Source organism: Pelobates fuscus, chromosome 9 (assembly GCF_036172605.1).
Source record: "Pelobates fuscus isolate aPelFus1 chromosome 9, aPelFus1.pri, whole genome shotgun sequence".
Lineage (NCBI taxonomy): Eukaryota > Metazoa > Chordata > Amphibia > Anura > Pelobatidae > Pelobates > Pelobates fuscus.
Genome location: NC_086325.1, coordinates 98342586 through 98364947, shown reverse-complemented (window position 1 = coordinate 98364947; position 22362 = coordinate 98342586). Strand labels below are relative to the sequence as shown.

The 22362-nt window shown below is 41.3% G+C and overlaps 1 protein-coding gene across 1 annotated transcript; it reads left to right on the top strand.

Annotated features, from left to right (window-relative positions):
• Positions 1-721: 721 nt before the first annotated feature.
• Positions 722-17525, top strand: LOC134572903 (START domain-containing protein 10-like). Its single transcript, XM_063432200.1, has 6 exons — positions 722-1438; positions 6683-6830; positions 6966-7069; positions 16040-16157; positions 16692-16744; positions 16992-17525. Exons 1-6 carry the CDS (start codon positions 1277-1279, stop codon positions 17226-17228), a joined length of 822 nt encoding a protein of 273 aa, XP_063288270.1. The 5' UTR covers positions 722-1276; the 3' UTR covers positions 17229-17525.
• Positions 17526-22362: the final 4837 nt, after the last annotated feature.

Sequence of the window (22362 nt, the reverse complement as noted above, 5' to 3'; positions counted from 1 at the left end):
AGAAAATTAAATAACGTAAAGGAATAAAAAGCATCAAAAAGTCAGATTATTGTTTTTACATACTCATAATGCATTGTTTATATGCATAAAGAAATTATCAACTCCAACCTTGAATACCCTTCAAAGTGATTTTTCTCCTGCAGCCTTTGAATGCTACATTCATGACAGCACTTTTCATGTATTGTGCAAAGAGCATGTAGAAGTAATTTTTTGTCAACAATACAATGATGGATCTGGGACAATTACATACAATCATGTCCTATTTACCTCCCTCACTGTACAGGTTTGTGTTTGTTCTTTTGCCTTATTATATCTCTATTTTACAATCTCTCCATTATTATATCTGGCAATTTACTAAGCCTTTAGCTCCTAAGTGTACTATTTGATAACAAGGTGTGAACTAGCAGAAATTTCACAAAACAACTCCAACTGACCATCCATCTAATACACTACTGGTAAACTGCTAAACAAGGCAAAGACAACCTGCGGCAGCCATTTTTATTTTGGGCAAACCGGGGAGGAAAAAAAGCCAACAGTGAAGCTCTAAACACTTATAAAACCAAATACAATTGAAGGCTAGTTTCCCCCGTGTATCCTCAAACACTCCTCTCCACTTTCATCCTGCAGAGTGATTCCCACAGGCAGGATGAGACTATGAACCATCCCTTATCAATCATGGCCGCTCCTGCGCTCAGCTATGTGTACTCCCTGCAGGCTCCCCGGGAGGCGCGCTCCCAGTGCATTGCTTGTTTGGGGACGAGCGGGGCGCGCGCCCTGCGGACAACACACACCTGTTGTGACAGATCAATGACTACCTGTGTGAGGAGGAGCCTGCCAGATAGCAAGCTGCCTGGCCTAGGATCAGCCTTTATTAATAATAACCTGCCGGAGGGGATACTCTGTTATGGGATATCAATATTAACTGAATCACCCCATGGCATCAGCACCTTCCATTAGATATAGCTATCTATGTATGGACTGAGAATAACTGTAACCCCTTGGATGCTTGTGATTATGAAATAGTCTGTGTGGCCAAGAATCTTTATGGAGTGGACTTTGCTGGAGTGTTCCTTTTTGTTAACAGGATCAGAGCAGCTCATGCCAGGGTCATCCTCTCTTTAGTGATAGAAGCACATCTGGAAACAACTGTACTGCCAGAGATACAGAAACCATCTCACCAGGACACCCATCATCACTACAGCATCTCTGAGATCCAAAGGGAGAAGCCCATTTCAAGAGTCCCCTGCCTGCCCACTGAAGGTCCACTTCTCCTCGGATGGCTCTGACGGTCCCACAGATCCCTGATGACTCCTTGTTCCTGTCTTTCCAGGCACAATGTGAATCAAGTGAGGGCTGGGTGTCTTCATACAGCAAAGGAGGAATTGGTGTGTGGATGAAACCCCCCAGTGATAAGACATCCCTCATCCATACCTGCAAGGTCAGTGAGTTCTGAAATTACAGTTCTGGAGAGTGGTTAACCTATGAATGAAAGTTCCTGTGAAGTGCCTCTGTTATAATGTGTATGAATGAAATCAAAACCTTTGTGTAGTGTTCCCCCCCCCCCCCCCCCCGCATGTGAGATTTTTTTTGTCATCTATTATTATTATTATTATTTCCAGAACCTTTAGAATAAAAGGGATACTCTAAACACCATAACCACTATACAGATTTGTAGGGATTATGGTGCCTGAAGGCACCTGGCACTGCCGCACAGTAACTCATTATATGGTTTTGAACTGGTAGCCAGAGGCACTCATGGACCCCACCTCAGATATTGAATAAAATTCCCTGCTTCCTGATTTGTAATATATTTATGCCTTTGGACAATTTGTTGCTGAAAAACGTCAGTTGGCATTCTCCGCCAATGAACAGAAACTAATTGATGTATTTGATATGGAAGTGGAACCTGCATTAGATATAGCTGAACTGGGGGCCAGTGTACTATGCCTTGGCAACCCTGGTAAGGTTACACCATTCAAAAAAAAAAGCGGGCTGACTACTTGCTGTGGCATGGGGCCAGGGAATCGCTGGCATAACACTACATCTTACTGTAGTGGTTATGGTGCTAAGAGTATTTCTTTGAACTGCAGAAAGCCCCCCCCCTAGAGGATGGGTCAATCCCATAACAGTAATTAGGTTGATATGCAATATATGAACATATCTTGTAACTAAACCATTATTGTTTTATAGTGTTTTTTTTCCTAAACATTGGTTTTAACCCCTTAAGGACCAAACTTCTGGAATAAAAGGGAATCATGACATGTCACACGTGTCGTGTGTCCTTAAGGGGTTCAAGCAAGTTTATGTCAAGTGCACATTAAAATAGCATATTACATAAGTGCAGCCTCTCATTTCAATATTATTATTTTGCTAGTCTCGCCATATCTTCATTCACAGCGCCGCCATTTTGCTGTTTCAAGACTAAAGCTCCTCCTTTGGTCATCCAACAGGTTATTCATAAGGAAAAGTAGTGCCCACCTATCCTTATGTAAAACCTTTATATATTTTTTTTTTTTTTTAAATCTTTATTTTTGGTGCAAAAGATTTTACAGGCAGGCCCATGTAGCCACGACAGCAGACACAGGCAGGTTCATGCATACATGTCCATGACATTTTACATTTGCACATTTTTTGTTGATAGTGACTATAACAGGCTAGTAAACATTGCTTATATGGTATAATATGCTGAAGTATTCAGGCACAGTAATAGTTAAACGTAAGATTGATAACTCGCTTTGTCTATTTGGTATAATCCTAACAGGCTAATACAAGTCGAGTGCTCATTAAAGGTTAAACAGGATTGTAAAATTACAGGCTTTGTCACAGTAGTTGTCGCGTTAAACATTCTACACTAGAGATGCCTATATAAGATGACGCGTCTTTCTGAGTAAAGATACAGAAATGAGTTAAGTGACTGGAAGCAAGCCTACATAGATGCTAAACGGTCTATTAAAGGATTATCAGTAGACTGTGCAATATCATAGACGCATTAAGTAACATATGTGGCCGTGCGATGAAAGCACATTTTTTAAACGTAGTAAGGCAATCTAGGTATATATGACATGGAAGTATCAATATTAGTAGGTATGTTTTGTAAGCATTGTTGTCGATAGTTAAGCTATAAACAGGCTGAAACAGTTATGTCCTTAAATTTACATAACACACGTAACTTTAAACGTAAATAAGAGGCAGGATAGCGTCTGTTCTGCGTGTAAGTTGCATACCATTTCCCTCGTTTCCAATGGGTGAGGTGGATGGCTAGTAAGTCCATTGCTGCTGCGGCATTGTAGTGCTGGTTGGTCATATTTTCACACTGAGCACGCTGCAGTTATAGTAGGGAAATGGGACAGAGTTGGTGGTCTGGTATAGCTGTCCGGCTAGTGCATAACAAGGAAGAACTGAGGGTATCAAAACTCTGGGTCATAACAGCGAAAGTTATAATAAAATTTGTACTTGGAGTCATTGTTCCTGGGTTGTGCGATCGGGTGTTGCATTACTACCATGGTGGGTGGTATCAATTCCCGCGTTTGTGTGTGTCTGTCATCCAATGCCCACCCTGGTGCTTCCTTGGGTTGCTTTTGGACATCGGGGCGTTCGGCAGGCATTTGTAAGCCCGTCTTTCGTTTTGAGGATAAGTAGGGCAGGTCGGGGCGGTGATCTTGCTCCCTTCTTGTTGTGGGTCCAGTGCCCCGCAGGTGTGCACACGCTGGCTATGTAAAACTTTTTAAATAGCCATTATTTAAAAAAAAAAAAAAATTTGCTGCTGGGGGAATAATATAAAATAAGATTTTTTTTTATTTTTTTAAAAACAATAAAATGTTTGCATGGAGAATAAACAAAATACATGACAGAGCGGTGTTAACAAAAGTGTTTTTGTGATGTGAGAAAATCTAAATAAATGTATAAATCCACACCTTTATGTCTCCTCTATAAGCATCGTCTCATTTGCAACCAGTGCTTTCGCTGTGCCTGGACTGAACTGGAGTGTTATACCATTTGCTAAAAGTTTAGTATACATTTTTAAAAGAAAATTTAGCATCATTTGTAAAGGTTAGCGCAAGCTGTAGGTTATTTTCAATGTTGTATTCACTGGTGTAACTTCCAGAAAATAATTGGTTATTTGTATATAATATATACTCGCTATCTGTTTAAGCTGGTAAATGATTTGTGGAATTATCGTTCTATCCTGCAAAACAAGACTAGTGACTTTTCCTGTTTCCCTCTTGAGCATTAAAAGTGTGCTGTTATTTATGCTATTACAAGTGGTATGTATAGCTAGATTGGAAACTGTCATATAGGCAAATACATATACTTTGAAATTTGAACTGAATTATACTAATATATTGATCAATACTTGTCTGTTAACCTCCCGCCACTGCTTTCCATTTAATCCAGAACGCAATGGTGTTTCTATCCTGTAGAACATAATGCAAGTGCAGAGGTCTAATAAACTAATAATATAAATCATCAGACTTGGCGTACAAAGTTCTCTTGATAACATTTTGTACTATATAAACACATTTATTTATTACTGTAGTCAAATACAATGATCAGCCGTACATATAGCATAGTTAAAGGAATACAAACCTGCCTTTTTTCCAGTGTCATGGCTCCCTCTGCGCTGCTCACAACTTCACTGAGGAGGCGTTGATTTCCCCATCTTTGGCCCAATCCAATGCTCTCCTTATAGAAGAACATTGGGAACTAGATGCATGCGCGGTGAGTGCCTCACACACATCCAGTGCTTCTCATAGGAAAGCATTGAATTCAGTGCTTTGCTTTGAGTTGCAGTTTCACGTGACCGAGTTTTACTCATCAATGCAGCGGAAGTGCCTTCAGCGTCACTTACTTATAGGTGTGTGTCACGGGAGATGGGACTCCTCATACGTAGTCCCTTAATTATACTTTGTATCGTCTAATGTTTCCCTGCATTCGAATGGAATTGTTCCCTTGTTTGCAAATCATGTTTAGGCTTGATTGGAAGACTGTGTTTGTCTTGTCTAAATATGATAAAAATGAGGCTTGCGTGTTAATCTGTGGATAGGTATTAATGTCTCTCTTAAATATGATATTGGAACACAAGGCTTGTTGATATCAAAGGACTCCTTATCTAAGAGGGAATCCAGACATATGGCAAATGAGAGAGTAATGCCTCGTTTCCACTGAGCGGATCGGTTCGGGTTGGTACAGTTTGGAAGGTTTAGAATGGACCAGCCCATTCTGGTGAGCGTTTCCACTGCAAGTCAGACCTTCAGGGCCATGCAGGGTTTAGAAAAAATGCTCTTCCTGTCCACCAATCAATGGATTGTATAGTAGATCCGCCCTAACCGAACCGTTCCATTTTCTATGGCCCTACATCTGAAGCAGGGCCCTGAATGGATCGGTACGGTTCGCTTGTATGGACCACTTTCATAATGGAAACACCCAAAATAGCGAACCGTACCGAACTGAACCGAACCGATCCGCTCAGTGGAAACGAGGCATAAGTTTATACTGAAACCAGACTTCCAGGCCACTTATGTGTGTATTCTCACACCTTACAGAGTAGCTCTGCTGGGGTCCCAACTTTAAAGAGGAATTTAGGTTGTAAGCCCTGACATCCCATACAATCAAATTAACCCCTTTTGAAATTGACAATTCCACCAGGCAGCCAGTTCATATCTGCACGAACATAACTTTAGTTTTACCGAACCGATCTGAGCGCTTTTAGGATATGTTATGCGCTCAGATCGGGACTATTAGGGAATATAATTTTTGTGGAGTTCCGATGCTGTTGTCATGTATTTTTGTGATATTTAAACATTTTATGTAAGTTTTCCTATTTGAGAGATAATTTGATTAGCTTAATTGGAGCTCCGTTATCTCTCAAACACAATGGCTTGTGGGAAGGAAACCCATGTGATTTTGTATTGGAAACCCCATACTAGGGGCACTGCATAAGAAGCCGAGTGTGGCATAATAAAGTTCAGATTGCTGCTTTTACCCAGTACGACTGGTTGCGTCCAATATATTGGGGAAACTCTACACAAAATAAATACTTTCACTATATTCAGCACATCTGGAATTAGAACTAGTGGAGGATTGAAGGAATAACCAGAATAGACTCACAAACCCGTGACAGTGCGTTTAACCCTGCAATGTAAAAATTGCAATTTCTATGAAACTGGAATGTTTTACATTTAATGGTTAACGTGACAGGAATACTGTACTCAGACCATTTCTTTCACATGAAGTGGTCTTGGTGACTTTAATAGTCCTCTAACCCCTTAAGGACACATGACATGTGTGACATGTCATGATTCCCTTTTATTCCAGAAGTTTGGTCCTTAAGGGGTTAAAGGAACTCTCCGGGCACATTAAAGCACTTCAATTTGCAGAATGTGTTTGGAGTCTTTCATATTTGTGACAGTTTATAAGAGTGTTGATTTCAATGTTTTATTCAGGCTGTATCTACTAAATTGTTTAAAAAAAAATAAAAGAAATTAATGGTACACCAAACATGCTGATATCTTTCATGTAATCTGTTTTATCAAATATCATTAATAGGACACACAAATAATGTTTCAGCCAAGTGTAATATGCATTTTAAAAATAATTTGGGGGTTCGACAGTTTCCAAATTTTAAACTGACATATCAGACCTTCAGAATACTCATTCCCAAATAACAACTATCTCCCTTCAGGGTTGTATGACGTTCCCAGATGTGTCAGCTGATACAGTCTATGATGTTCTCCATGACATAGAATATCGCAAGAAGTGGGATGTGAATGTGATTGAGACGCATGATATTGCACTGCTCTCGGCCAATGCTGATGTGGGATATTACTCATGTAAGTAAATATCATCATAATCCATTTTTAACAAGGTCAAAATGAATGTTTTAATTAGGATGATATTAATGTTAAAAGCGCAAGTATTCACCATGTATTACTCTCTTTCATGTAAAATTATGATTGTTTTAATAGGGAAATGCCCCAAACCACTCAAAAATCGTGATGTGGTAACTCTACGTTCATGGCTTCTCCTGGATGACTGTTACATGATTATTAACTTCTCTGTCAAGCACAGTGTAAGTTTATCTTTCTACGAGTACATATTCTTTTGTATTTTATTTTCAAATTGATTGAGATACAAGCCGTAACTAATGTTGAGAGGGCCTTGGTGCAAGAATTTTTTTTCCGGTCCCTCTGTTGTGCAAATGTGGCCAAAAGGTAGATCCTCATCTGTCTCCCAAGATGCTTTGCAAGCTGGAGATTTTCCTTTTGCCCATCCTTACAGGGTTGTACTTGTGAGCAGTAGTGATGTCGCAAACATAAAGTTTTCCGTTCGCAAACAGCGAACGCGAACTAACGCAAATGTTGGCGAACCACCATAGACTTCAATAGGCAGGCAAATTTTAAAACCCACAGGGACTCTTTCTGGCCACAATAGTGATGGAAAAGTTGTTTCAAGGGGGACTAACACCTGTGGCATGCCGGAGGGGGATCCATGGCAAAACTCCCATGGAAAATTACATAGTTGATGCAGAGTCTGGTTTTAATCCATAAAGGGCATAAATCACCTAACATTCCTAAATTGTTTGGAATAACGTGCTTTAAAACATCAGGTATGATGTTGTATCGATCAGGTAGTGTAAGGGTTACGCCCGCTTCACAGTGACAGACCAAACTCCCCGTTTAACGCACCGCAAACAGTCCATTTGCACAACCGCAAACTCCCCATTTGCACAAGGTTGGATACCAAGCTAGCCATGTCCCGTTCCTTGTCCTCACTGATGTCATTGAAGGTCTCTTCCTCCACCCAGCCACGTACAACACCAAGGGTCCCCGAAAGGTGACAACAAGCCCCCTGTATTTTTTTTTTTTTTAAATGTACACTACTGTTACACCAGATATGAGTTGCACTGGTGTGACACTGTGCCCTGGCAGGCCCTGAAACGCACACGTGTGAAGGAAACTGACTGCAAGCTATTAAATGCAAGCTATTGTGACACCAGATATGAGTGGTGGCACTGGGCAAGTGGGCACAGTATACGCTGTGAGCCTGACACACACGCTGGCAGGCAGGCAGGCAACTGCAATTAGATAACACAGGAAAAAAAAAAGCAGACTGATGTTCATACCCTAAAAAGGGCTTTTTGGGGTGCTGTCCTTACAGCAGAGATCAGATGAGTCCTTCAGGACTGTAGTGGACACTGAATACACTAGCCTAGCTGTTGATTTCCCTATTAAATCAGCAGCAGCTACACTGTCCCTCCTCTCACTAAGAATGCAGCTTCCGGGGGGCGGGGCCTAGCTGTCATGGAGGAAAGACGCACTTCGTGTGAGCTCTCTCAATATCTCACTTTAAGCAGCTATCAACAAGCGAATTTCACCCCAGAAGGGGATGACCCAGCAATGTTGCTCCTACCTGACCAACCCGACATGCTTAATAGCGGTCAGCAACTCGACAGAGTCTTACTTACCTCCGCGTGGCAAGTGTGGCCTGGTGCTCACCGGGCGGGAGAGTCGGACGATATCCCGATCCTGGGATGCCCAGGAGCAGCTACTTCCCGGCAGGAGCTCCATTACCCCCCCCCCCCCCCGCCCGGGCCGGTGGGGATTATCCCGGTCCACCCCTGAGAGGCTGTCTGGAGCTAATGGACGCACAGAGCACAGCCGCCCAGGCTGACATACTCATCTGCGACTCTCCCATGGCAGGATATTGAGTCTAAGCTGGACAGACTCTTTAATCAATTTTGGAAGCAAATAACAAGCAGGAAGCCCCAACAAGCTCCACCACAGCCCCAACAAGCTCCACCACAGCTAAGCGAAGCAGTCCCCATTAAAATCCACCAACGCAAAAGGCGTCGAAGACGGGACCGGAGGCACAAACAGAAATGCAGAGCCTGCCCCACGTCAAGCACTCGCCTCCACCTTAAGCCACCACAATCCCGCACCGGACGTGAAGCACCACCGGGACAGATCCGACCACCCGACAAAACAAGCTTCCACCACCTCAAGCTGCAAACCCAGCACTCAGCCAGAGACTTGCCTTTGTTGTTCCAGGTATCAGGGACTCCCAGGGTCTGCACCTGGTGCCCAGAAGGGATCGGATGAGTACAAGCAGTAAACAGCAGCCTGCCAAGCATGTCCCACTATAGCCGATCCTCCACACCATGCCTTTGATCACCTGAACTGCTCTCTGCACATTAACTAATCGTAACGTAGCAACCTTAAAGATATAGCATGCTCCCCCAGCTGCTTGAGATTCTCACCCAATTACCTCTTCATTCCCCTAACATCTTACAATAGCTTCTCTCTGTTAACTCTTTCAGCCATCACCTCCGAACTTCCCCTGCTACCTCTTGTCTCAAATCCCCATGGTTTCCTTTAGATTGTAAGCTCACGGGCCATCTAGCCAAGCATTTTGTATAAAAGAGCTCCAATGGCTAGATATCAGCTTACGGGCAGGGCTCTCTTACCCCTTGTATTTGTATGTGTATATTGTACGTTTCTCAACTAATTGTACAGCGCTGCGGAATCTGTGTGCGCTTTATAAATAGCAATAATAAATAAATAAAATAAGCGTTTAAACATGTCATTATTTCACCTCCCAAAGAGTTTATTGTTGTAGTTCCTTACATGCCTTTACCTTAACCGTTCATGTATTATGTTATTCACTAGTCTCATCTCATGGGGCGACTCACACTTGATTTATAACTAGTGGTGGAGCTGCTGATATAAATGCACAGTTGATAACGTGCAAGCTACACCCTAAACATGACAACCATCTTTCACAACAATGTACTGCTATATACTCATACCCTCAGTGCAAGTAGCCATGATATACACACGTTCAGCCTAGCATGCTCAAATATCACTTCTGTCTAAAAAAAAAAATTATAAAAAAAAAAAAAAGAATGCAGCTTCTGAATGAATCTAAAATGGATGCTGTCCAGGAGGTGGGAGGGTTTGGGAGGGAGGGTCTGCTGCTGATTGGCTGGAATGTGTCTGCTGACTGTGAGGTACAGGGTCAAAGTTTACTCACTGTTGACGAATAGGGGGCGGACCAAACATCGCATATGTTCGCCATCCGTGGCGAACAAGCTATGTTCGCCAGGAACTATTCGCCAGCGAACTATTCGGGACATTTCTAGTCAGGATAGATGCCTCTGGAAGGGGAGGTACGGGTTGAGATGGTACGAATACCAGTGTCTCAGGGGCCAAATAAGCATTTCTGGACAAAAGTGTCTGATGGGCCTGGGCAATCTGGTCCATACGGTGATCCTGTTCTCAAAATCTTGCCTCATAGGAGGCCAGTTGCTGTCCTTAACCTGCAGGGCCCATGGTCCTATCATAATGTCATGATGTAATACCCCAACATGCAGAGTTTAGGATAGCAAGGGACAAGACTACGATATAACTTATTACCTGGACTTAGAATGGCCAGACTAAACGTCAGACAGAGATAAAGCGTAATCAAAAACGAGACGAGGTCATGGTAACAGAGAGACTACAAAAACGAGAACAAGCCAGAGTCAGGTAGATGGTAATCAGTCAAACGGGCAAACAAGACAGGAAGGGGTTAAAGATAAATCCAGAGTCAAGAACAAAGCCATGGTCAATACCAAAATAAACAAAATAGATCAAGGAACGCACTAAAGGGTACTGACACAGAAAACACGATAGGACAAAGTGGATAGGGCTAGGGAAGTTTAAATATCCTTTAACATTTGATTGGCCCACGTCATGCTACGCCCCCAATACGTTCGTGTGTGGGGGTGCTGGAATTACGTGGGCCAATGGGAGCCTGAATCAACTTTTGGCTCCCACTGCCCCTTTAAGAGCGAGCTCGTGACTCGAGCCGTGCTCCTAGTGCCAGGTGGGCCACGTGACCGATCACTGCGGTCAGCGCACGCGGCTAAGTCAGAAGAGGAGATCAAGCCGCATGCGGCTCGTGTGGAGGCAGGAGTGATCCAGCCACGCGCGGCTCAATCTTAGGAGCCAGGTCGGTCCCACGATAAGGTAAATACAGCCACAACCACTTATCCCAATCTCACACCTTTCCTAACGTCCTATCCCATTAAAAGCATATTACCGCGTATTTAATAAAACAGACCCCCTACTTCATCCAGGTTACCGATCTATGATTCGATATTCTGAGCCCTCTCTGATTTACTGTACACGACTATTCGATATTCCCACAAATTTTATACAGCATTTTATGTTTGTTTGAGACCACCTTAAAAATATTGGATATCGCTAAAAATCATGATCACTATATACTTTCTCTACAAACCTCTAAAACGAACCAAACTACTCATCCATCCGCTATACCACTTTATCCCACCTAGAACTAGTGCCCAGTTAAAATACTTGACTCTTACTTACCCACACTCAGTCATGCCACACACATTTCACCACTACTCTCACTGAATCCCTCTGACTACGGCTAAATTCATCTTCTACATCAGAACACTACTCCTAAGATTGGCTTGTATCCATGTCTCGGGTCTTTCATTTAGAATAGGGCAGCTTCGGTCTCCTTCAACACTGACACTCCAGTGCATATTATTAAAAGATTGGGCAGATGGAAATCCTCAGTCTACAACCGATATATTCCTCATCCCGAGAAAGAAATGAGGAAAGGTTTTAAAAGTTTGGCTTGTAAATTTGATGCAATAAGTGTGTTTTTCTTTAATACCTTTTCACCCTCTTTGCATGAACCCGATTTATATATATTACTAATATGTTTCTGAACATATATATTATATTATTCACTCACTCTCTGGGCCGGCCTAAGACATCATGCTGCCTAGGTCCAACGATAAATGACTATGGGGGATAATGTATAATAAACACAGGTTACTGGCTATGGGGAGGAAAATGTATAATAAACACAGGTTACTGGCTATGGGAGGATAATGTATAATAAACACAGGTTACTGGCTATGGGAGGATAATGTATAATAAACACAGGTTACTGGCTATGGGGAGGATAATGTATAATAAACACAGGTCATTGGCTATGGGGAGGATAATGTATAATAAACACAGGTTACTGGCTATGGGGAGGATAATGTATAATAAACACAGGTTACTGGCTATGGAGGATAATGTATAATAAACACAAACACAAACACAAAAAAAAAATAATAATAAAAAAAAATGCAGCTTCAGAATTAATCTAAATTGAATGCTGTCTGGGAGGTAGGGTCTGCTGCTGATTGGCTGGAATGTGTCTGCTGACTGTGAGGTACAGGGTCAAAGTTTACTCATTGATGACGAATAGGGGGCGGACCGAACATCGCATATGTTCGCCGTCCGTGGCGAACGCGAACAAGCTATGTTCGCCAGGAACTATTCGCCGGCGAACCGTTCGGGACATCACTAGTGAGCAGCGTTTCTGTGTTTGAATGTAGGCAAGTTTTTTTGTATGGAATATCTGTGTTTGAATGTAGGGTTGTATTTGTGTGTAGTAAATGCAGTTGTGTTTGTATGCACTTTTGCCATTCAAATGCAGTGACGTGTTTGTATGTATGTTGGTGTTTGAATGCAGGGGTGTGTTTGTATATAATGGTGGCATTTGAATGCAGGTGTTTATTAGCCTCTGTTGAAATGCCAAAACACGATACATCCGACCAGGCCTTTGACCAGACATGCTACCCAATGGGCACCATAGCTTGTGGACCCTGGCACTGGGCCCCCCTTTGGCATGCAGTCACACTTGTAACCCTGGGTGTTCTGCCACTGGATACATGCAATATATATCTGTTCTTATGGCAGCATGTATGTGTGTATAAAGAGCACCAGTGGAACAAATTGTATTTTTATTTGTGTGGGTGGGTTTTTTTAATTCATTTTTTTAAAGTGATATGTGTCATTAGCATTAATGGAAAGTGCTTAGGGTTGTTGGAAGTATAAGATAAAAAAAAAAAGTGAGAAATACTTTGAGAGAACAACTGAAAGGAAACACAGAGCATTCTTGGTAAGTGCGACATTAAAAATGAAGGCCCAGACTAATACAAGCTAAGCAAATTAATACCAGTTGTTGAAACTTGTCTGCGTCAGCAGAGTTCAACCTTGCCAGTGAGTTCAGTGTGCCTAACAGTCAGTTAACAATTTGCAGCTATGGAGGTGAGCTTCTCCATTTTTCTGATATCATCCACACGATGTACTCATTCAGAAAGTGAGAAATACACTTAAATGGTTTTGGAATCTAATTGAAAACGGCCCCAAGCAGTGGATTGTTTGTGGAAATGTAGATGGCACTACCCCTCTATTCACTGAGCCACAGTGAATGGCAGCTTGAATGACATCCAGCTTCTGCAGAGCACTCTCAGCCTGTGAATCGGCATCTGTACATAGAATAAGCATTAACCCCTTAGGGACACATGACATGTGTGACATGTCATGATTCCCTTTTATTCCAGAAGTTTGGTCCTTAAGGGGTTAACATTACCAAGCCTGGACTGCTTGTTTCAGGCTGACTAATAAAAGCTGCTAGAGGTGGAGTTGCAGTTCTGGTAACTAGCTAAAATATCTTTGTGTTTGCAGTGTTTCCTACTGTTACTCTGCATATGCATGGTCCTTACTCCATGAGCACTTTAGAACACTGAGTGTAGGTTGTTTTTGTTTTTTTACCTTTTTAGTAAGATGCATTCTTTTATATTTCTTTTAAAGATTTATCAAATTACATCATTGTCCAGGCCAGGGCAAGTGTTGCAAATAAATAGGAGAAACAGAAATACTGTTTTGTTTCTCCTCATTTCTGTATGCTTTCTCTATGCTGACTGTCCGGTGCAAAGGCAGAGCTTATAGAAATGATTGACGGGAATCTTAGAGGCACCGAGTACAGGTTAAAAAGGTGTGAATCTTTCATACCTCACAAATTTATATGTTAAATACAAGAGATAAGTTAACATAATATAAAATTCACAGTAAGTGACCGTTTTATATAGCATTGTGCATTGGTAGTTTGAGTTTTGATAAACAACCCTTTTTTTATAACTCCACCTTGAGTGAGCTATTCATGGAAAATGATGCAGAATGTAAAACCAATGTTGATTAGATAAATATAGGTTGACACAATACAGACCCTCTCACTTACTGACTGGGTTCCGTTCGTACGACTTGGTCGTGAAACAAATTGGTCGGTAAGTGAGGATGCGCTACAGAGCATGCGCACCAGTGCAGGTCTGTTCGGGGAAATTTCCCCAAACATAGACCAGCACAGCAGTGCAGGAGCTCCCTCAAATCTATGTTCAGGGAAAATTCCCCGAACATAGACCAGCTTTCTATCGTGGGGAATCCTTTGAATCTCCACGCTAGAGAGCTGGTCGTAAGTGTGAGCAGTCGTAAAGTGAGGACTACCTGTATTGTGAATTCATTGACAGGTTTGGTGTTGTTATAAAGGCATTCATAGAACATGTTATGGTTTAAGGTTGGACTTAAAGTGTTGTATAGGGCTGAGCTGACCAAAGCTTCATAGAGTTTGGTGTAGGAATTAAAAATAGTTTTCCAATTTTGCTTTTAGACTTGGATTGTCAGTTACATCAAAATTGGTAGCTGGGTGTTTAATGTCAAATGTTAAAGTTTTAGTGAAGGAAGAGGTCTTAAAAAACCCAAACAAAATAATGGTAATATTGGTACTAATAATTAATTTCTGTTATATTTTGTATCAGTTTATGCTGTTTCAGCCTACAGGTACTTTTATTCTGTAAACTCGATTGCATAATCGGTTGTACACACTACTGTTTTTTTTTGTTTTGTTTTTTTAATTCTTTATATTTGCAGTGCATAGGTTAGTTAAAGGGACACTATAGTCACCAAAACAACTTTAGCTTAATTAAGCAATTTTGGTGTATATATCATACTCACTGCTCAATTCTCTGCAGTTTAGGAGTTAAATCACTTTGTTTATGCACCATAGTCACACCTCCCTGCGTTTGACTTGCACAGCCTTCCCTTACACTTGCTGTAAAAAGTAATCTAATGTTTATACTTCCTTTATTGCAAATTATGTTTATTTTAGAAAATTCTTATCCATCGCACTGTTAATAGTTTGCTAGACCCTGCAAGAGCCTCCTGTGTTTGATTAAAGTTCAATTTTGGGAGCAGGAGATCTAAACTTTCAAAGTAAGTTACATCTCATAGAAAGTGAAACCATTTTTTGTTTTCATCCAGGCTGTGTGAGTCACAGCCGGGGAGGTGTGGCTATGGCTGCATGGACAGAAACAAAAGTGATTTAACTTCTAAATGGCAGTGAATTGAGTAGTGAAACTTCAGAGGCATGATCCATACACCAAAACTGGTTCATTAAGCTAAAGTTGTTTTGGTGACCTATAGTGTTCCTTTAACAAGCTTACGGTGACATTTTTAAATAAAAAAAAAATACAATGTGGTTGAAGGCAAGATTGTTGGAAAATATCAGAGATACAGCACTGTTTTTTTTTTTTGTTTTTTTTTTGTTTTGTTTTTTAATATAGAAACAGAAAAATAAAGGCAGGCTAGGCAAACCTGTCCAATCACATAGCATAAAGAAAAACATCCAGTCATAGAAAGTATGGTTAGACATGGTGATTGCTCACTTTAGAGTGTATGATTGGCATGAAGTTAAAGCCATTGCTGATCATTTGCCACCACAGCATGAACAGAAGGTGCCGGGATAACCCTCACCGGCTGGGGGGGAGGGGAGAATGCGAGATTAGTTTGCAGCAACTCCTCAGATGGCTACTTGAGGTGCTTCCTGGGGCAGTGCTGTACAGTGTCTCTACATTCATAGAGGAATTGATTTGATTAATCTCTATGAGAAGATGTTGATTGACCAAGGCTGTGTTTGGCATGTGCTCTCTGATGATTTAAGAGGATGGAGGAGAGGCTTTGTAGGATGTAGGATTTTGTATTGTTTATGAAAAAAATGGAAAATAACTGGTTATTACAGGCCATTTATTCATATATACAACAGTATCCATCTGAGTACTTTTTTTAAATGTATTTTTGTAAATATATTAAGATTACAACCCCCTGATATTACTTGGTTATGTGTTCTTCTGCAGTCGTACCCTCCTCGCAAAGATTTGGTTCGAGCCGTCTCTCTACTTGCTGGTTACCTAATTAAAATAACTGGACCCAACAGCTGCATACTCACTTACCTCGCACAGGTGGATCCCAGAGGTAAGGGCAGTACATAGCTATCCACATGGGATAGCTATAAATATATGTGAAAGGTCAACTAAAGCTATATTTTTTTGTTTACTACTTTGTACAGTATACACTAATCCTAACTGGACACCCTAAAGTTAAAAGGATCTGCTCTTCTGGAGTATTTACCAATGAAATAAATTTAACTGTAAATTCATTTAGCTAGAATCTGTAAAATTTTTACTTTTCACACATAAGTAAAAATTATATTTATGCACACTGAGTAAAATATGTGCAATAATTGTAATGTAGTATCTAAAAAGATAATCATTGCAAATGTCTGATGTAGTGTTTTATTTTTCGTTTAGAACAGATTCTAGCTTCCTGTACTTTTGAACCAGTTACAGATTTGCACTGTTACAAATTCGCTGTGTGTGCTGTGTCTATTCGATTATAAACTCCTGCTAACAGTGTGTGCTAATCGTTTTGTGCTTGGATTTATAAAGTTATTAAACAAGAGAATGCATATAAAATGTATAAAGTATTTTGGTGATCTTTGTTTTTCAGGTTCATTACCAAAGTGGGTAGTGAATAAGTCTTCACAATTTTTGGCACCGAAAGTAAGTGCTCTGTTTCACATCCTTTATAACCATATTCTTCAGTTCTATCCTTACTGGGCCAGGATTTTTTATAATATACCTGCTCTGAGCACAAGTGAGTTAATGAGTAGCTCTGTCATCTTCACAGACACTTGTGCACCAGTAAGGATATCCTCCAATCCTGTGTTTTGGTACATCCCAGCTTTGCAGTACACTACACTATACATGAGTCATTCTTATTCTGTTCTGTCCCTCTGCTTTATCTTAGATCCTACGAAAAATGCACAAGGCCTGTGTCCAATATCCTGCCTGGAAGAAGAAGAATCGACCTGAATTTAAGCCATGGCTAAATCCAGAACAAAACACATTGCCTCGGATGTCTTTGAACGAGCTGTCACTGCAAAGAACGGAGTCCTTGGAGCAGGTGGATGAAAGTCGGCTATGTGAAGTGACTGAGGAGAAAGACAACAGTGATGATGATGAGAAAGTCAGGGGTAAAGACTAATGGCTTACATTAAGTGAGAGATATCACTTACTTTACAGCCATTTCTTAGCCTTGGGTTTTACTCGCCCTTGTGCCATCGTTAAATATCCTAAACAGAATAACAAACATTTCAAGCAGCTTACCGAGAATTGCTACTGGACATTTGTTCCTGATAAAATGTCATCTGCACAGTTCAGGTTCAAAGGTGGTGAATAGATCATGGGTAGGTTTTTTTTTTTTTTTTTTTTTTTTTTACCTCAAATGGGTATGTGCCTTAAACACGATTGTTTTGTTAATTAATAAATTAAATCTTATGTTTCTACTTGTTTTATATCTGGAATAAACTATTTACTTTATATACGTTTGAAAATACAGAATCAGCCTTGGTCACAGATGAGGCCTTAAAGTGACAAGATAGAGCAAAGAAAATTTGCCCAGGTTTTGTGGTTAAGACTGTCTTTTTAATGTGATCAATCTCGTATGAAGGAACTAACATAAAATAACACAGCATGTTGAAAATAATAACAGTGGGCCCAGAGCTAACAAGAGTTACTATCACCCGATTCTCATTGCTGGGCTGTAACTGAAACCTTCATGGACATGGAGGTAATGTAGAGGTGTCACGATTTGAGGGAGTTCCATGGGTAAACCCAAGAAAGCACAGCTGGTCAGGGCTCTTCGTCAGTCCCAGGCCTGTGTGGAATTCGGCAGCACAGGAGCATGTGCCTGGATGTTCCCCGGGTCTGAGTCCCTCCCCTTTCTGGGACAAGTAGAGGATCGAAGTGAGGAATGCCGTTTGTGGCGGGTGATCCTCCATCTCTGTGGCTGATACATTGGGGCAGTACCTCAGGAGCCTCTCGGCTTAGGCATGCGGACAAAAGGGTGAGTATGTCCCTTCCCGGTACAGGCATCCATAGAGGCCCCACTCTCTCCCTCTGTCTTGCTTTCCACAGTTCCTTCCAGCCACTGATATGGAATGGCTTGTGCACGATTTTGAAGCTTCAGCCAGAACTCTTGGAGCACCTCATCTAGTTTCAGCAAGATGCGATCCAAGGAGTACCGATGAGGCCCATGGGACAAATGCAGGCCCTGCGTTTTAAGTGAGGAGGCGGCCACCATCTTGAGTGCCTGTCATGAGTTATGTGCCACAGACCGCAGGATCGAGATACTCCTTTAGTTATATGCGACAGTCAAGTGGGGACTGGGATATCCCCCACCGGTCTGGGGGGGTTAAAGATATCACACAGCTAGCAAGAGAGCAGCCACCACTCCCAATCTTCAATGCTCGTAGACTCACAGCACTGTACCCAGAGCTCCCGGTCGTTTGGAAATTCAAGTGAGTGCTCATTCGATTTGTAAGGGCACTCCTGACATTGGTAGTGACCTTTGTGGTGGCTTGATGTACTGAAAAATTCACAGTATACCGGCAAGAGTTGTGGGAGCCTCTGTAAAAATCTAGCTGGGTTGAAGGTCGGGCTCCGCTCCCGGGATCTGTAGTTTTATAATTAAAGGAACACTGTGGGCGTCATAACATCAGAGTCTTGGGTCCAGCAAATATCAGCTCTGCACAGCTACTTCAGTTGCCACTATTTTGGTCTAAAATATAAAATTCCCTCGTCCATTTCGGACATGTCACAATTTACATAATAAACCTTATTGAAGTTAAGATGATGTTTTTTTTTTCTTTTTAAAAGCTGAACAGAGTTTAAAAATCAGATTGTATTATCCTTGCACTATTAGTTAATATTTTACTTTTATAAAGAAAAGGAATAGCTTAAAAATTGTGTATATATAATTCTGATCTAACAGTTACTTGGAGATCCACCAACAATATAATCACTCAAGAACTGTCTGCAGAGATTACAAATGTATTACCTCCCCTCAGTGGCATGTGACCCGAGCATTGAACAGAACAAATTAGGTTCCTTAAGACACTCATGAGCATAAATGTATAACCAGAGTAAATAATTGAAGGAGGTAGTAGGAGGTGAGTATGTCTGATCATGTGATCTTGATGATGTAAAGGAAATAAGTAACGCACTAAAGATAAATAAGTAAGTTGTATGAATACTCAGGGTCACAGTTTTTCCTATGCCATTTAAAGTATGAGTGGCAAGGGAAAGGGCAGTAACTTAAGGGAGTTTAACAAGATAAACTATGTACACAGAGAAGAAAGAAGAAAGCGAAAGGGAAGCTAAGAAACAAAACAAAAGGTGGAAGTGGAAAAGTTGAGAAGTGGTAAAGTGCCCAAATCTCTGTTCTGGGGTTAGGGTAAAGGAGAGGAAGGGCTAGAAAAAGAATTGTTATACTATTGTTATTACATTGTTATATTATATTAAAAATAAATTATTTTTGATATGATTATTTTAGATTACTACCAGTTTCCCTTCACCCATACAGGGAGTGCAGAATTATTAGGCAAGTTGTATTTTTGAGGATTAATTTTATTATTGAACAACAACCATGTTCTCAATGAACCCAAAAAACTCATTAATATCAAAGCTGAATATTTTTGGAAGTAGTTTTTAGTTTGTTTTTAGTTTTAGCTATTTTAGGGGGATATCTGTGTGTGCAGGTGACTATTACTGTGCATAATTATTAGGCAACTTAACAAAAAACAAATATATACCTATTTCAATTATTTATTTTTACCAGTGAAACCAATATAACATCTCAACATTCACAAATATACATTTCTGACATTCAAAAACAAAACAAAAACAAATCAGTGATCAATATAGCCACCTTTCTTTGCAAGGACACTCAAAAGCCTGCCATCCATGGATTCTGTCAGTGTTTTGATCTGTTCACCATCAACATTGCGTGCAGAAGCAACCACAGCCTCCCAGACACTGTTCAGAGAGGTGTACTGTTTTCCCTCCTTGTAAATCTCACATTTGATGATGGACCACAGGTTCTCAATGGGGTTCAGATCAGGTGAACAAGGAGGCCATGTCATTAGATTTTCTTCTTTTATACCCTTTCTTGCCAGCCACGCTGTGGAGTACTTGGACGCGTGTGATGGAGCATTGTCCTGCATGAAAATCATGTTTTTCTTGAAGGATGCAGACTTCTTCCTGTACCACTGCTTGAAGAAGGTGTCTTCCAGAAACTGGCAGTAGGACTGGGAGTTGAGCTTGACTCCATCCTCAACCCGAAAAGGCCCCACAAGCTCATCTTTGATGATACCAGCCCAAACAAGTACTCCACCTCCACCTTGCTGGCGTCTGAGTAGGACTGGAGCTCTCTGCCCTTTACCAATCCAGCCACGGGCCCATCCATCTGGCACATCAAGACTCACTCTCATTTCATCAGTCCATAAAACCTTGGAAAAATCAGAGATTCTTGAGATATTTCTTGGCCCAGTCTTGACGTTTCAGCTTGTGTTTCTTGTTCAGTGGTGGTCGTCTTTCAGCCTTTCTTACCTTGGCCATGTCCCTGGGTATTGCACACCTTGTGCTTTTGGGCACTCCAGTGATGTTGCAGCTCTGAAATATGGCCAAACTGGTGGCAAGTGGCATCTTGGCAGCTGCACGCTTGACTTTTCTCAGTTCATGGGCAGTTATTTTGCGCCTTGGTGTTTCCACACGCTTCTTGCGACCCTGTTGACTATTTTGAACGAAACGCTTGATTGTTCGATGATCACGCTTCAGAAGCTTTGCAATTTTAAGAGTGCTGCATCCCTCTGCAAGATATCTCACTATTTTTGACTTTTCTGAGCCTGTCAAGTCCTTCTTTTGACCCATTTTGCCAAAGGAAAGGAAGTTGCCTAATAATTATGCACACCTGATATAGGGTGTTGATGTCATTAGACCACACCCATTACAGAGATGCACATCACCTAATATGCTTAATTGGTAGTAGGCTTTCGAGCCTATACAGCTTGGAGTAAGACAACATGCATAAAGAGGATGATGTGGTCAAAATACTAATTTGCCTAATAATTCTGCACTCCCTGTAGATAGTTGGTGGAGGCAATTTATTGATAAAAGGGGTGGGGGGGTGGCACATCCAATTGGATCCCCCTTTGCCCACCAATGGCTGGTGCGGTAAACATGATTAATTCTTCACCATCCCCTCCCATGGGCACCAAATGGTGCTCTATAATATAAACCAGGAGGTTTTTCTCTTGTTGCTCAGTCCCCACCAATAAGCCGTGAATGGGGGCTACTAAGTTAATTTAAAAAAAAATCTGAAGAAAAAAAAAAAAGACCTAGCACAAAAATATGATCTACTCATTGCTGTGTAGATATGCATATGGAGCACACAGGTGTTATTGGAGGTTAGAAAAAGAAAAATAATAGGCGCTCGCTATAGTGATCAGGCAGCAGCCTCTCTCCGGCTCCGGCTGCTGTAGGCCACGCTCGGTGTCCCGTTGTTATAGCCCCTACGGGCTCCGGAAAGGTAACTCTCGGTTCAGGGGTGCACCCCCGATGTGGGTGATGCACCTTGGCAGGTCTTCGGGCTATTTAGCCCTCGTTTATGCCGCTTTTTTAAGCCCGTCGAGCAGGAGCTTGTGTCCCCTGCTTCTGCTCCGCTCGGCGGTTAGGCTCCGCCCCATCTTAATTTCTTTTTGAGATTACGATTAATTGGAATATCCAAGAACACATGTATGTATTTTTTGCATATTTTAATTTGAATTAATAGGCGCGGTATACGCCCTCTTTCTTTTTCTGTTATTGGAGGTTAGATGCGGGTCATACTGACCTCATAGGCTGTTTTTGCAGGTGTTTTTTTTTTATTAACTTTTTGCCTGGTGGTGTTGCCAGTGGTCAAATCGTTCAGTGTCACTGAAATACAGACACATTTCTGCTTCGTTTGGAGCTAGGACTGCAAAATCTGGATATTGTTAAATACTATGAACAATGGCCAAATGGCCCCATTTGCTACTGGGCAATTCAGACTTTAGTAAATAATCCTCTATATAGTTTATGAAATTAAGCACTGCTGGTGAGAAAATTTCCCCTTCCACCTACAAGATAGTGGATCCAAAAAAATGTCTGTCTTCATACAGCACAACTCACTGACTAATTAGCACCACTATATTTCATTGGTGGCACTGTACACATCGGATTTCAATCACAGCATTAACATTGACACTTTTGTAAAGAAAGAAAATACTTTATTTTGCATTGAACTAGAAAATATTTTTAAA

Coding starts and splice junctions, on each gene's coding strand:
- LOC134572903 (XM_063432200.1), top strand. CDS start 1,277: ATGGCTCTGACGGTCCCACAGATCCCTGATGACTCCTTGTTCCTGTCT. Junction 6,831..6,965: donor TGATGTGGGATATTACTCAT/GTAAGTAAATAT, acceptor TTGTTTTAATAG/GGAAATGCCCCAAACCACTC. Junction 16,745..16,991: donor CACAATTTTTGGCACCGAAA/GTAAGTGCTCTG, acceptor GCTTTATCTTAG/ATCCTACGAAAAATGCACAA.